The sequence below is a fragment of the Natator depressus genome, chromosome 2 (assembly GCF_965152275.1).
Source record: "Natator depressus isolate rNatDep1 chromosome 2, rNatDep2.hap1, whole genome shotgun sequence".
NCBI lineage: Eukaryota > Metazoa > Chordata > Testudines > Cheloniidae > Natator > Natator depressus.
The window spans coordinates 175026566-175042487 of NC_134235.1; the positions used below are offsets into that span (position 1 = coordinate 175026566).

Consider the following 15922-nt stretch of genomic DNA (forward strand, 5'->3'; position numbering starts at 1 on the left):
GATGTAATGCTTCAATGTACAGAGTTTGTTGCTCCATGACTAAAGGAGAATTTCTCATCACTTGTTGCTGGAATGGCTTTTTGTACGGTCCATAATTTTTTTTTTTAGTTTTCCCTCCTTTCCCCTTGATGATCGATCTTTTATCTTCTTCACTTTATTGGAACCACTTAAAATCTTTGGAGAAACACAGGATCAATTTCAGTAGTGGTTTACACCATCGTAAGGTCTCTGGTGGTAAAACTTCTTCCCAGGGGGAGTGAGTTATGGCAATGCAAAGTGGCTATAGTCCATTTTCAGACGGTTGTATGTTTATGGGAGTGGGGGGAGAGGGGTTCACTGTGACCCACCAAAGTGGGTGATGCTGTCTGAAAATTAACATGCTTGGACTGTGGGAGATTCTCTGCCTCTGTGAGGAGGGATCTGCCTACAGTTTTCCAGTGGAATTGAAAATCTCTTTCCTTCCAGCAGAACATTTGCGGGGGAAAAAAGCAATGGTAACAGTGCCAGCCCTCCACTGATATAAATCTCTCCTACGATGGCTAGATCTTTACTTCATTGCATCTAGCTTGGTGCTTATATATATAGTTACTTGCAAATATAGTATCTGGAACATTTAGTTACGCAAGTATTAATTGACAAAATTCCCTGTTCTTGATATACTTTGAAATCTGCTACACAAACCTGTGGTGCTTGCTACTTTTGTCAGCTCAGGGGTTTTCCAGGAATAGCAAAAATACCCTTTGACATTAAAAGAAATGAAACTTATTGGTCCTGATAAAGATTTTTGTTTGAGTTGCACTTAATCACTAACTGCATTGGTTTCACATACTACTTTGCTCCTACATATCTTTGTAAGTGGTGGTTATGGTGATGCATTTTGCATACAGTGTATTTCCATTCACCTCCCAGTTGCCACTTTTATCAACACACCCATCATGTATTTAAATGTGACCGCTGCTATCCTGATTAGATTTGGAATGTGGTGATTACACATTTCACATTTTCTCACACATTTACTTTTTCACACACAAAGATGTGTATTTCACAGCTTGGTTTTGCTTGTGATCTCTCTTACAGAGTTCACTTCCGAATTTCACCTCTCAGATTTTTCATTTGCTGTTATAATTGCTGCTGCCTCACATATATCAATTCCATAGAATTAAAATTTTGCTCATGTAACTTTCTAGCCTCATCGTGTGTAATTCTCCCTCCCCACCAATGCTATTGTGTTACAAACAGTGACCTCCCAGAAAGCACATACAAATCTTCAGCCATTCAGATGGCTTAACTGACCATTAGTGCCCTTCACCAAAAGAGGTGTTGTGTTGGGGAGCGTAATGTTTAGCAATCCTGTGACAGCAGTGAACAGGCTGAGAATTCCACTCTCAGGTAGCAATGTACCATCATTTTTCCTTACCTCTTTTCATAGATATTTAGGTCAGAAGGGACCATTATGATCATCAAGTCTGACCTCCTGCACAACGCAGGCCACAGAATTTCACCACCACTCCTACAAAAAAACCTCACACCTATATCTGTGCTATTGAAGTCCTCAAATTGTAGTTTAAAGACTTCAAGGAGCAGAGAATCCTCCAGCAAGTGACCCGTGCCCCATGCTACAGAGGAAGGCGAAAAACCTCCAGGGCCTTCCAATTTGCCCTGGAGGAAAATTCCTTCCCAACCCCAAATATGGCGATCAGCTAAACCCTGAGCATATGGGCAAGATTCTTTTTGTGATTGTGTGAGTTTCCACATCACTTATTGTTCAGTCAAATTAAAATGCATGACGTGGTGTAATATCCGGTCAGCCACCCTGAAGAGAACTATTGCTGGATGTCAGAATGGTGCTACAGCATTTATGCAATTTTTATTTAGTAAAAGATTGCATATTGTGAGCATACATCGTGGAATTATACAGACTATTACAAACATTTGGGTTACATTAATTAATCCCACTCTATTGAAATGTATTAGTTGGAGTAAAAAATCAGATATACAAAAGCAAATTATTTCTTGTTCGGATCTCCTGGTTATTTCAGGATAATATGAACAATATCATTATATATTATACTTTAGAATATAATTATTATGATGGCAGCTCTGGTCGTGACTTTAGCTGAGGTTGTGTTCCAATTTCCATTTAAAGCAGGAATACCTCCCCTCTGCTAAATTAAAATATTGTTGTTTTTCACTAAATTAGGGTCAATTGTTCTCCATAGACTAAATTTTCATAATTATCATCTTGATTAATTACTTAGGTTTTTTATACATAAACTCTTTAAAAACACACCTATTTTGAAATTTGGTCTTGGCTGCCAGGCCAAATGATCTTAAAAAAATACAAAACATACTGTTCAAATTTGGCCTGGTAACAAGGCTTGCTTACAACACAGGTACATTTCTTCTAACAAGTCAGAATTCCTTTTCAAGTTATTTCCAATAATTGTCATAACTGTTTTTTATTTTGTGATACTGAATGCCAACAAATAACATACCCTGGAAATGAAGAGATTTTGACTCAACTGCACCTCTTTGGGTGAAGCTAAGGAACTGCAACGGAAGGAGAGAAACCAGTAACTACACGGTGTATGGTGTGGGTGTATTCTTAGAAGAATTACTTAAACTACATATGATTTTTCACAGTGTATGAACAGTATATTTACTTCGTGTCAACATTTTATTTAATGTGTTTACTGTATGTAACTCTATCTGTTCTGAGAATAAAATTTTACAAAATTTTAATATAAAGCAATTTTTATTTAATTTGTGTATTTGTAGGAAAGACTTGAATGAAAATATGTGCTTGTGAGCCAAACCAACAAATTTATTATTATTATAAAACATTTATATAGTGTTGTAAAGGTATAAGTTGTTCTATAGACCCTATACAAAGTATATTCTGCACACCAAAGATGACATAGGAAAAAAATACAAACACAAATTTATTTTCACCTTCTCTCCCTGGTGTTATAGCCTTTGTTGACAGTTCCAATCTCTTGTTGTTGCACATGAGAATTACTCGGTTTCTCTCAGTTCAGGATACTACTGAGCAATAAGGAGGGAGTTCTAAGCATGAGGGAAGAAGGTTCAGAGAGGCGAATGGTAGACATCAACACAAGGGATATTAAGGAGAGCAGCAGTACACTTTGTGTATAGACAATAGACAGTGAAGCAAAAGGAAATGAAAGGTGAGATATATGAAAGGGTGAGGTTGTGCAGTCTTGAGGTGAAAATGTGGGCAGAGCCATGAAAAAGAATTAATCAGATAATTTATCCAGCTAATACTACCAATTTGCCAAATGATTCACTTATTATTCAACTGACTCTATATGGAAAGTTTGAACTTGATGCAGAAGGCAAAAAGAAATGGAAATAGGAATTAACCATCCACTGTTTTGAGCTACAGATATCAATCATATGTGTTATATATTGGGACATGTACAAGATAGTAGATCTGTGTAGGCTTAAGTATCTTCCACAAAGTGATTTTTTTTATGAGCCTGATAATGGGTAATTCTAGTTTTTAAAAAATCCCCACTGCTCACCATGCATCTATAACTGTGAAATATAACTGGCTGCTCAATCACACCACATAAGCTAATCTCATCCCATCCCAGCCAGAGTTTCTATCTTTTTCACTTGCCCAGATCACAAAATTCTGTTGGACTAATTTTAACCCAGGAACATTCTGAGAGGCCAAACTATGGCCTTCAAAACTGGGCAAAAGTATCATAGAAAAGGACATTATTGTTACCTTGGAGACTAAAATAAATGACCTGGAGAAACAACACAACTGCTGTCTGAATAATATTCTAAGTTAAATTATCTGTAGCGTTAACTAAATGAGCTCTTGAAAAAATTGGACAAGTCTGTAAAGAAAGAGAAAAAACATTGGCTTTTGATTTGAACTGCCAATGCTGAATATAGTGCCCAGTGGTATGTAATTATTTATGGAGACATTTTTTACAGCACAGGAAAGAGATAAATCAGACCTTTCCCTCCCACAATAAAGCTATTTTCAAAAGAGTGAGTTCAGGGGAAAAAATTTAAGAAATACATTTACTGCTTGCTTTTTAGGAGTTGTCAGTTGAGCATTGAACTAGAAAGCCACATTGCAGCGTAGGCCCAAAATTCCTCAATGAAGACCTGCAGAACCACCACATTCTATCACAGATTGTTGTTAATAAATAACATATAAACAGTATACATAACATATACAGATCTAGGAACTTCAAAAGTCTATATATTTTATTATATAAGCCACTATTCATTGACTTTGTGTTTTATTTTTTTCTCTCCACATTCTTTACAAATCATCTTGGGCTATTGCTTCTTTTCCCTCTGGGGCATGGGATTGGAACCTTTGTCTCCATTGTGACACAGCACAGTTTCCACTAGTCTGCTAGGTTGGCCCTGTGAACACTGGTAAGTATTTCACCCACTCAAAGAATCTATGTTATTTTGCTGGTACTGTGTTTAAGGCATATAAAATAAATAGATACACATAATTTATAATGCTTTTTGACTTGTCTCCATAAATTATTATTTTAAAAAAATACAGACAAAGCCATATGTTTTCCTCCCACCTAAACACTTTAGTGTGGAAGATGGTCTCTAAAAATGAACAAACCTAACAGCATGCAAGTTTGTCTCGAAGCATAATAATCTTTTGCTTAAAGAAACGGCTTCCGCTTATAACAAATGACAGCAAATCAAGAGTGCTGATGGCAGTTATACTCAGACAGATATCATTGTAAATTGCTAGTTGTTTTTCTTTCATGTGCTGTATGTAATAGAGCCTAAAGAGGTGATATGGAAGGAAACAAATAATTATCACAGATATGAACATCAGGCTTTTAATCTGGGCCCAGAATTCTTGATGTGACCAGACAGAGCCTGGAAGCTTTTTCACCACCTTCAGAATGATGAAGACTTGCAAGCCCAAGAGGACACCTGTGATGGCAGCTACGGTGGCAATTATGACATAGTTCAGTGCTTTCACACTCTCCATCTTGAGTTCTTGTTGGAACGTAAAACATGTGTTATTTCCATAATCCCCAGACCTCCCATACCGAGCACTGAACAAGGGCAGCACAATCACAAGGGCCACTATCCACACTGTAGCACTAGCAGCCACAGCGTGCAGCTTCCTGTAGAACTCCACCTTGTCCTTCCATTGAAAGAAAATGAGCCACCGGATAACGAGCGTGATTATGTAGAATAGAAGAGTGAGGTACATGTGGATGTGCATCATAGCACTCACTGCTTTACAAAAGGCCAGCCCAAAAATCCACTTCTGACTGATATAATAATAAAGCCGAAACGGCACAGTCAGGAGAACCAGGCAGTGCAACACCACGAGGTTGACGATCACCGCCGTGGTCACTGACAGAGTGTTCATTTTAACCAGCAAAAATGACATTGCGATGGCTCCAATTGTACCTCCAATAAATGCTACTGTATATATAGTAATCAATATGTAACGTGCAATGTCAGAATGAATGGTACCGGCCTGAGGTGTACTCACAGATGCATTCAGCAAGGTTGTAGTCTCTCCAGGCATGGTCCTGTAAATCTCTCTTTTGGACTCTATAAAAGAAGACATTAATGTCATTAAAGATTAAAGTGAGATTTAAAACTGAGAGCTACCATCTGAAAAGCAAACTGAGTCTTCAGCCCGGTTCTGGCTCCAGGGAGCATATATATATATATAATCCTAGAAATGCTTGGATTACTTCATTTCTGATATCAGTTACTGTAAATGATTTTCCCCACTACTGAAATGTCCTCTGTTAGGAAAGGCAGTTCAGAGTTCCTACTAGTTAGGAAAGAATGGCTGCAAAAGTTGAATTTAAAGATGGAAAAAACCCAAGCAGATACATAGGTTAGAGGGAGAAGCTGATTAAGTTATGAAAATGTTACCAGCCATGTACTTAAAAACAGTTATTAATAAATATTTCAAAACAAAGGTAGGCAAAAAAGATCTGCTGCCTGGCCAAATTGAGTATGATCCTTATGGGGAATGACTGTCGAGGAAGGAGTATTGCAGAAAGAGATCGGGGGGGAGGGGGTCATAGTGGACCACAAGCTAAATATGAGTCAACAGTGTCACACTGTTGCAAAAAGAGCGAGCATCATTCTGGGACGTATTAGCAGAAGTGTTGTAAGCAAGACACGAAAAGTAATTCTTCCACTCTACTGCATGCTGATTAGGCCTCAACTGGAGTACTGTGTCCAGTTCTGGGTGCCACATTTCAGGAAAGATGTGGACAAATTGGAGAAAGTCCAAAGAAGAGCAATAAAAATTATTAAAGGTCTAGAAAACATGACCTGTGAGGGAAAATTGAAAAAACTGGGTTTGTTTAGTCTGGAAAAGAGAAGACTGAGAGGGGACATGATAACAGTTTTCAAGTATATAAAAGGTGGTTATAAGGAGGAGGGAGAAAAATTGTTCTTCTTAACCTCTGAGGATAGGACGAGAAGCAATGGGCTTAAATTGCAGCAAGGGAGCTTTAAATTGGACATTCAGAAAAACTTCCTGTCAGGGTGGTTAAGCACTGGAATAAATTGCCTAGGGAGGTTGTGGAATCTCCATCATCGGAGATTTTTAAGAGCAGGTTAGACAAACATATGTCAGGGATGGTCTAGATAATACTTAGTCCTGCCATGAGTGCAGGGGACTGGACTAGATGACCTCTCGAGGTCCCTTCCAGTCCTATGATTCTATGATTTTTATCAGTCCTTTGTGTTAACAGCTCAGATCTTTATTATAGAGGATCTACTTGGTGATCAAAAAGAAGACACAAGTCATTAGAATCCTGCTATTTATTCATTAGAGTTAAGGATTTTTAATTTATTTATGATATAAATATTCTATTTAAGAACCAGATTCTACAGTTAATCACATGCTGCTCCATCGAAGTCACAAATATTAAATGTGACTGAGAGCAGAGTTTTGCTCAGGGATCTGTATATAATGAATTATATAAAATGTGTTATAGATATTAAATATTTAATATAAATAATATTTCTTCCCAGGTGCTAAAAGAGAGGGTAAGTATCATTCTGATGCTCTAAAAGGCTCACATTTACCACATATATGTTATGTTGTATTTTCACATAGGGCCAAATTCAGAAGTATTTATGTGCCCTTGAAAGGACCAAAAGCAAAGTGAAAATTGTAGTTCTGCTGTGTAGATGGGGACATCTTTGCAGTCCTGGAGGACTGTTAAGACATGCAGCAGAAGAGAGAGCCATGGCAGGTCTCTACAGCTCACTGGAAAGACGAGATCTTGACATGTTGGAAGGTGATGTGGGATGGGCAGGCCACAGGACCGCATGACCACATACGGTTGGAGCAAGCAGGTAGATTGGATCCAGTGTTCCTTCATATACCCGACAGTAGCTGGATATGGTATGTGTGCCCTGAATTGTGTGTCGGTCTGGGTTCACCCCTGCCAGCCTCCTCCTGCGTCCGTGTGAGCGAAGCACTTTTATTTGAATTTGACTCATGGATCTTACAATGTAAAACCTGACCTGGTTTTCTTTTAACACCAAAGCAGTGTTAGCTTTGCAGTATGATAAGTAGTTCCTCTATCTACTGTATCACTGATCTTTTAGGTGATTTCCATTTTAAATAATACACATTTTGATAGTCAAAAGACTATTTAACAGTTTCCTCATTTGTGGAAAAGAGGAAATGTCTTTGATATTTCTAACAGCAGGTTTCAGTTGCAATGGGACATTAACAATGTGATATTTCTCAGTGACTTCATTTTTTGGTAAAGATTTTAGCTGTTAACATGTTTTTAGCATGCCTATCATTGTAGTATCTGAGCTCTCTTTATAGGCTGGCCACTATTTGAAAAGTCAACACTTACTTTAACTGTTACCTCAACATATCCAAAACACCAATTATTTCACTATATCTAGTATCAGCAATAACCAGGGGACCTTAGATATTGTAGAGGAATTACTGGTAAATATTAACTCCCTAATGGTTGACTCTGTATTTTAGAGGTTAAAATTATATTTGTAGCTCAAAATGAAGTTCTCTCATTATTTTTCCAGTAAATTATGAGCAAGTAAAATGTGTTGCAAAAGAGATTTTTTTCTGTAAGGAACTACAATTTACAGCATATTTCGACTATGGTACTGGAAAGGAAAGAGTACAAGTTCCTTCCTATTCTAACTGTTGCCTCTTCTATAACATTGCATTTTAGCTTTAAAATGTTCATACCAGAAGGGATTAGCAATAGCTGTTTGTATGTCAATTTTTTAAGTTGTCAAACTGTAATTAGAAAACATGTCACTATAATGTTGCATTATCAGACAGTCTCAAATTAGAATGTGTATTTACAGTTTTAAAGTACTACTATACTAAAGGCAACTGCTGCAAATCTGGATTGCTATGACAGACATATGATTATCTGCATCATTAACAGTAGTTCTGTGGTTGGAGTTGGATGACCCCATGTGGTTGCTTCTCAAGTTCAAACAATGAAACCTTTTCAGAATTCACATAGAAGAAACCAAGTAGAAACACCACATTTTGAATTTTTCACACACCTCTGCTATTGAGACAGTGAAAAACTTACCTATGTCCCTCAGTGCATGCCAATGCATTGTAATGCAAGTTCCTACAGCATTATGGAGAATCTACACACCATCCTTGCAATAATTCTGCAGGAAGGCTCATCTTCATTGTGTGTACAAAGCATTCACCAACAGTGATGTTAAAGCACAGAAAATCAGCTTATCTGGCCACCACTGTTACAGCCATCCAGTTGAAACTTATTTATCTTGAGAATACATAACATAGCACGACACAGCATAATATGCTTCACAGAGAAAATTGCTACCTTTTCATAAGATGCAGTTTCCTACTGTGCAGACACCTGAAACCCAGAAAACATTGACCAGAATGGCAAGTGCCAGGTCTTACAGACATAACTTTTAGCAGGAGACACATGGAATGAGAACATGAAGTCTTACGTATTGAAAGGTAAATGCTTTATTACTTAGACCATGATCTTGGAACCTGCATGCAGCCCAAGAAATAGACTCTATATGAGGGTCAAAGGGCAGACAAATAACTGCCACAGGCTGAGAACCACAGAGGAAACCACTCTGTGGCCACTAGTGCTGCCTCAGGGTTGCATTAGCTTCTGAGAGAGATGACTCCCATGTAGTTTCCCCACTCAGATTATGTAGTTGCAGATCTGCTGGCTCAGTCCCACCTCCAAAAGACTCCTCCACACTATGGATTCGCTGCAGGATTGTGTTTTGTTGCTGCACAGGGTTCCCTCATTCTGGCCTTCACCTCTGTGTTGCAGAATTACATTAGCTTGCTACGCCCATGAAGATGGAGGGGGATTGGATTGACTCTGTAATATATATGTTCAGGGCTCTTCAGGGAGGGGCTTGTGTTTCCTTCCTTTCCTGATTCCCTCCCAGCCAGGCTACATCATAGTCAGTGGTATTATGTGAGATCAGAAGCAAATCTCAAATCCTTCTCTACGCTAAATGTCTTGTCATTTGGCTAAACTTTTGGGAGACAGGGGCTTTGAAGAACAGTAGCACAAGGGCACACAACCACCTCATTTGGATCATATAGAAGCCAAAGAAGCATCTATTGATGTTGGGGACCTTCAGGAAATCATCAAAACTGCAGTAAGTTGTTTCAGCAGAGGAGGTAGCAGATTGTGCTGGGCAGGAGTCCAAAAACTAGAGTCTTTCATAATAGTGATTGACAAGAAGATTTTTGTGATAAATTTGAGTATTGATGTTCCATAAATTCATAGATTACATTATTAATTATTATTATGTATTATTAATATGGCACAGGCCATAGGACTTCCCTGAAGTCATTCCTGTTTGAACTACAACATATGTTTTAGAAAAACATCCAATCTTGATTTAGAATTTCCAATGACGGAGAATCCAATACAGTAACTCCTCGCTTAAAGTCGTCCTGGTTAATGTTGTTTCATTGTTACATTGCTGATCAATTAGAGAACAAGCTTGTTTAAAGTTGCACAATGCTCCCTTATAACATCGTTTGGCAGCCGCCTGCTCTGTCCACTGCTTGCAGGAAGAGCAGCCCGGTGGAGCCAGTGGTGGGGGCTTGGAACCAGGGTGGACCGGCAGCCCACCATCAGCTCCCCATTCCCCTAAGTTTCCTGTGCAGCAGCCGCCCAGCAGGCTATCAATTGCCCAGCAGTTCAGCTGTCCCTTTCCCCACTGCCGTGTGCTGCTCCTGCCCTCTGCCTTGGAGCTGCTCCCGGGAGCTTCCTGCTTGCTGTGCCGGGGGAGGGGAGGGCTAATGTCAGGGTGTCCCCCTGCTCCTGCACCCCGCTTACCCGTTCTCCTTAGAGCAGGGTGGGGACATGACAGGGCTCAGGACAGAGGGAGCTTCCTGGCAGCAGCTTCTGTCTCAACTTGCTGATCTACTTAAAAAGGCAGTGTACTTAGAGTAGGGTCCGCATACTTAAAGGGGCAATGAGCATCTCTCTCTCACACACACACATGGTGTATGTCTCTGTCTCTGTCTGCCATGCTGTCTCCCCTCCCTCCGTGCTGCCTTGTAGAGTGTGAGGCTACATTAACAACAATGGGTTAACCTTTGACGGCTCAGCTGATAGCTAGTTAATCATTTAGCAGTAAGTCATTCCCTGGGAAATATCCCACCCTCTGATTCCACCACCTCAACCAAGCTTCACAATCATCATTGCTGTGTACAGCATTAAATTGTTTCTTTAAAATTTATACTCTGTGTGTGTGTGTATATATATATTTTTTTCGACAGACAAAAGACTATAATATATATATGGTGAAAAAAAAAATTCCCTGAAACCTAACCCCTCCTATTTACATTAATTCTTATGGGAAAATTGGATTCATTTAACATCGTTTTGCTTAAAGTCACATTTTTCAGGAACATAACTACAACGTTAAGTGAGGAGTTACTGTACAACCCTTGGTAAACGGTTCCAATGGTTAATTATCCTCACTGTTAAAAAATTAGCACCTTATTTCGAGTCTGAGTTTGTCTAACTTCAATTTCCAGCCACAGGATCTTATTATATCTTTGTCTACTAGACTGAAGAGCCCATTATTATCAAATTTCTATTCCTCATGTAGGTACTTATAGACTGTGATCAAGTTGCCCCTTAACCTTCTCCTTGTTAGACTCAATCTTTTTTAGCATATCACTATATGGCATGTTTTCCAACTCTTTAATCATTCTCATGGCTCTCTGAACATTCTCCAATTTATCAACATCCTTCCTGAAATATGACCACCAGAACTGGACATAATATTTTAGAACCGGTTGCACCAGCACCAAATACAGAAGCAATATAACTTAAATTTGAGATTGAACTCCCTGTAGGAGAATTGTATGTCTCCTGCTCTGTGTTTTACCAGCATTCTGCAATATATTTCATGTTATAGCAGTCTCGGATGATGACCTAGCACATGTTGTTCGATTTAAGAACACTTTCACTGCAAATCTGACAAAACGTAAAGAAGGTACCAATGTGAGATTTCTAAATACAGTGTGACAGGGTCAGGCCAGATGGCTACAGGAGAGTGATAGAAGGCAGATATATTAGCCCCAGGTTAAGTAAGTCCCTTTTCCCTGGGTAAGGTAACAGGGAAGGTTCCAGAACAATCAGGAACTTTCTGGAAACAATGAAGGCAGATGGGCTGATTAGAACACCTGCAGCCAATCAAGAAGCTGCCAGAATCAATTAAGACAGGCAGGTTAATCAGGGCACCTAGGTTTGAAAAGGAGCTCACTTCAGTTTGTGGTGTGTGTGCGAGGAGCTGGGAGCAAAAGGCACAAAACCTGAGAGTGAAAAGGCATACTACTGGAAGACTGAGAATTACAAGCATTATTAGTCATCAGGTGGAAGGTTTTGTGGTGAGAATAAAGAAGGTGTTGGGAGGAGACCATGGGGAAGCAGCCCAGGGAGTTGTAGCTGTCACGCAACTGTTACAGGAGCCACTGTAGACAGCTGCAATCCACAGGGCCCTGGGCTGGAACCCGGAGTAGAGGGCGGGCCCAGGTTCCCCCTATCCCGCCATCCCCCCCAACTCCCTACTTGATACCAGAGGAGTTGACCTGGACTGTGGATTCACGAAAATGGCCAAACTGAGGGCTGCCGTGAATCTCCGAGGCAAGCAAATCCACCAATAAGCGCAACACCCACCAAGGTAGAAGGGGAACTTTGTCACAATAGCTACAGCACTTGACCCAAGGTTTAAAAATCTGAAGTGCCTTCCAAAATCTGAGAGGGATGAGGTGTGGAACATGCTTTCAGAAGTCTTAAAAGAGCAACACTCTGATGCGGAAACCACAGAACCCGAACCCCAAAAAAGAAAATGAACCTTCTGCTGGAACATCTGACTCAGATGATGAAAATGAACATGCATCAGTCCACTCTGCTTTAGATAGTTATGGAGCAGAACCTGTCATCAGCATGGAAGCATGTCCTCTGGAATGGTGTTTGAAGCCTGAAGGGGCATATGAATCTTTAGTGCATCTGGCATGTAAATATCTTGCAACGCCAGCTACAACAGTGCCATGAGAACATCTGCTCTCACTTTCAGGTGACATTGTAAAAAAGAAGTGGGCAGCATTATCTCCTGCAAATGTAAACTTGTTTGTCTGAGCGACTGGCTGAACAAGAAGTAGGACTGAGGGACTTGTAGGCTCTAAAGTTTTACATTGTTTTATTTTTGAATGCAAGTTTTTTCGTACATAATTCTACATTTGTAAGTTCAACTTTTGTGACAAAGAGATTGCACTACAGTACTTGTATTAGGTGAACTGAAAAATACTATTTCTTTTATACAGAGTACTGTACACTTTGTATTCTGTGTTATAATTGAAATCAGAATATTTGACAATGTAGAAAATATCCCAAATATTTAAATAAATGGTATTGTATTATTGTTTAACAGCTTGAATAATCATGATTAATTTTTTTAATTGCTTGACAGCCCTAAATATAACTTCCCTATTCCAACTTGCTATTCCTTTGTTTATACATCCAAGGAGCACATTAACCCTTTTGGTCATATGACTGCAATGGGAGTTTATGTTCAGCTATTATTTACCATGACGCCTAAGTCCGTTTCAGAGTCACTGTTTCCCAGGATAGAGTCCCCCATCCCATATGTATTTTTTGGATTCTTTTTCGCTAGATGTATGACTTTATATCTTACCATACACATAGTAATACACACATTGTGTGCTTGTGCCCAGATCCAGAACACTCTGTATCAGTGACTAGTCCTTTTCCATATCTTTGTGCCATCTGTAAACTTTATTATTAATAATTTTATATATTCTCCCAGCTCATTGATAAAAATATTAAACAGCTTAGGACCAAGAACGAATCCCAGTGGGACCCCCCTAGAAACACATGATGATTAATGATGATTCCCCGTGTACAATTACATTTTGAGATGTATCAGCCAGTTTTTAATCCATATAATATATGCCATGCTGATTATGTATTGTTCTAGTTTCTTAATAAAAATGTCATGTGGTACCAAGCCAAGTGTCTAACAGAAGTCTAAATTTATTACATCAATACTATTACCTTTATCAAGCAAATTTGTAATCTCATTTTTAAAAAATCAAGTTTGACAAAATCTCTAAAACGTATTATAATCTGTGCTGACAAATGAATTAAGCCGTCTCTCTCTTTCTCTCTCTCTCTTGCAAGTGTCATTGGAAAATTTACCCTGTGATAAAGATCTGTATCAGGACTGTCAGAATTGCCCTCCATAATCATGTAGATTTTCATGTAATCCAAAATTTGGACTCCGTAGAAGAGGCATTTATATTCTTTGTACAGCTGACTGGGACCTGTTTTCCCCTCTCAAAATTTCAATGAGAATGAAAATTTTCCTTTTGTGTTGAAGTTTTTAGTGGAAATTGTTTTGGTTTTCATAACAGCTGAAAACCCTAAACAAAAATTTTACAAATTATCGACAACCAAAAACCAAAAATTTTCATTTTTTTTTACAAAAACCTGGAAAATTTTAAAAATAAATTTTTTCACAAACATTTTCATTTAGTCAAAAAGCTATTTTATGTTTAAAAAGTATGACAGTTTTTGACTCATTCTAATTATTTTTGACTAATTCTAATTGAGTATGCTTATAAAATTTGCAGATGACACCACGCTGGGAGGGGTTGCAAAAACATGGGAGACAGGATTAGAATTCAAAACGACCTTGACAAATTGGAGAATTGGTCTGAAATTAACAAAATGAAATTAAATAAAGACAAGTGCAAAGTACTTCACCTAGGGAGGAAAAATTAAATGCACAACTCTTAAATGGGGAAATAACTGGCTAGGTGATGGCACTGCTGAAAAGGATCCGAAGGTTATAGCAGATCACAAATTGAATACAAGTCAACAATGTGATGCAGGGGTGAGAAAGACTAATATCATTCTGGAGTGTACTAACAGCAGTGTCATATGTAAGACACAGGAGGTAATTGTCCTGCTCTACTTAAGACTGGTGAGGCCTCAGCTAGAGGACTGTGTCTAATTCTGCGCACCAGACATTAAGACAGTTGTGGAAAAGAGGAGGGAAGAACCTACAAAAATGATAAAAAATTTAGAAAACCTGACTGCTGAGGAAAGGTAAAAATAACCTTGAGAAAAGAAGACTGAGGGGGACCTGATAACAGTCTTCAACCATGTTAAGGGCTGTTATAAAGAGGATGGTGATCAATGGTCCTCCATGTCAACTGAACATAGGACAAGAAGTAATGGGTTTAACCTACAGCAAGGGAGGTTTAGTTTAGATATTAGGAAATCTAGCCCTGTTTCTATGATTCTTCATGGTGTAGATTCATGATTGACAGTGACTGCAATATCCACACTCCAACAAACAAACAGACCCCTATGAAACTTGTAAAATAAATGTCTGCTTAGAGAAAACTGAAGTCATTAAATATATCAGATAGGAGAGTACACACTTACTGTACATACCTATGATTTTTCCAAACAATTTTTAGAGATCTCTGTCACTTTTTCTGTAGTTCATTTATTGGATGTGAGCCGGTGGTCCCTCTGTGTGTGCCGCCATCTAACTGAAACTTTGCAGTAGAAATCCAGTCTATCGAAGTAGATGTAGACAAAGGACATATAACTTGTCACTGGAATGATGGAAAACAAAGGAGACTTCCAAAAATGCTGTATTCTTAGTTCTGGTTTTTTGAAAATAAATAAATAAAAATGGGGGGGAGTTACACAATAGAACTTTCCTTACAATCTTCTTTACCCTCCTAGCTGCCATGGGCATGTCATCTGACTTACCAGATGCAGCATCAGAGAAAAAAGAGAGAACAAACCCAAAATTTATGCACAAAAGAGGGAGGAGGAAGGGGAGGAAAAGTGACCTCCGTATACCGGAAACCCAAAAGAGTATGTGTTAGGAAAATAATACCACAAAAAAAAGCAATGAAGAAATGTTTCTTCCCATACCAGAACAGCATAAATAAGTAACAGTTATGAAAAATGGCTGTACAGAAAAGCTCTTAGATTTATTTAAAATAAGAAAGAAAAAGCCAGTTGGGTGCATTTTTTTAGTTACAAACTTTGCTTTCAAACCAGTTACAAATTGAATCACAGAACAGATTCTGCTTTTCCAGATACATACACCTTGTTCCTAATCAGGGTTTGTCCTCCCCACTTTGAAGCTCATTGATTTGTATCTTCATTTTGTGCAATCTAAAATAATAAAGATCCAGATTCTCAAAGGTATTTAAGTGCTTAGCTCTCATTGAAATCAATGAAACTTAAGTACCTGAATACCTTTGAGGATCTGAGCCTAAATAAATGGTTGTCAATTAAAAAAAAATGTCATTATGTTACTTTCTCCTTTGGACCCT

General features: G+C 38.6%; 2 protein-coding genes across 2 annotated transcripts in view; both read right to left on the reverse strand.

Moving 5' to 3' along the window:
* Window positions 1-15922, reverse strand: part of LOC141981619 (putative G-protein coupled receptor 141) — an 80484-nt gene that overhangs the window by 31907 nt on the left and 32655 nt on the right. Inside the window, exon 2 of the mRNA XM_074943252.1 lies at window positions 5528-5589. The gene's annotated coding sequence lies outside the window, so the exon portion shown is untranslated. The remainder of the gene's footprint in view (window positions 1-5527; window positions 5590-15922) is intronic.
* On the reverse strand, window positions 4631-5605 carry LOC141981895 (putative G-protein coupled receptor 141). The gene has a single exon (XM_074943522.1). The coding sequence runs from the start codon at window positions 5603-5605 to the stop codon at window positions 4631-4633; it is 975 nt and encodes a 324-aa protein (XP_074799623.1).

Excerpts from the sequence above, each read along its gene's own strand:
- LOC141981895 (XM_074943522.1), bottom strand. The coding sequence starts at position 5,605 with ATGTCTTCTTTTATAGAGTCCAAAAGAGAGATTTACAGGACCATGCCT.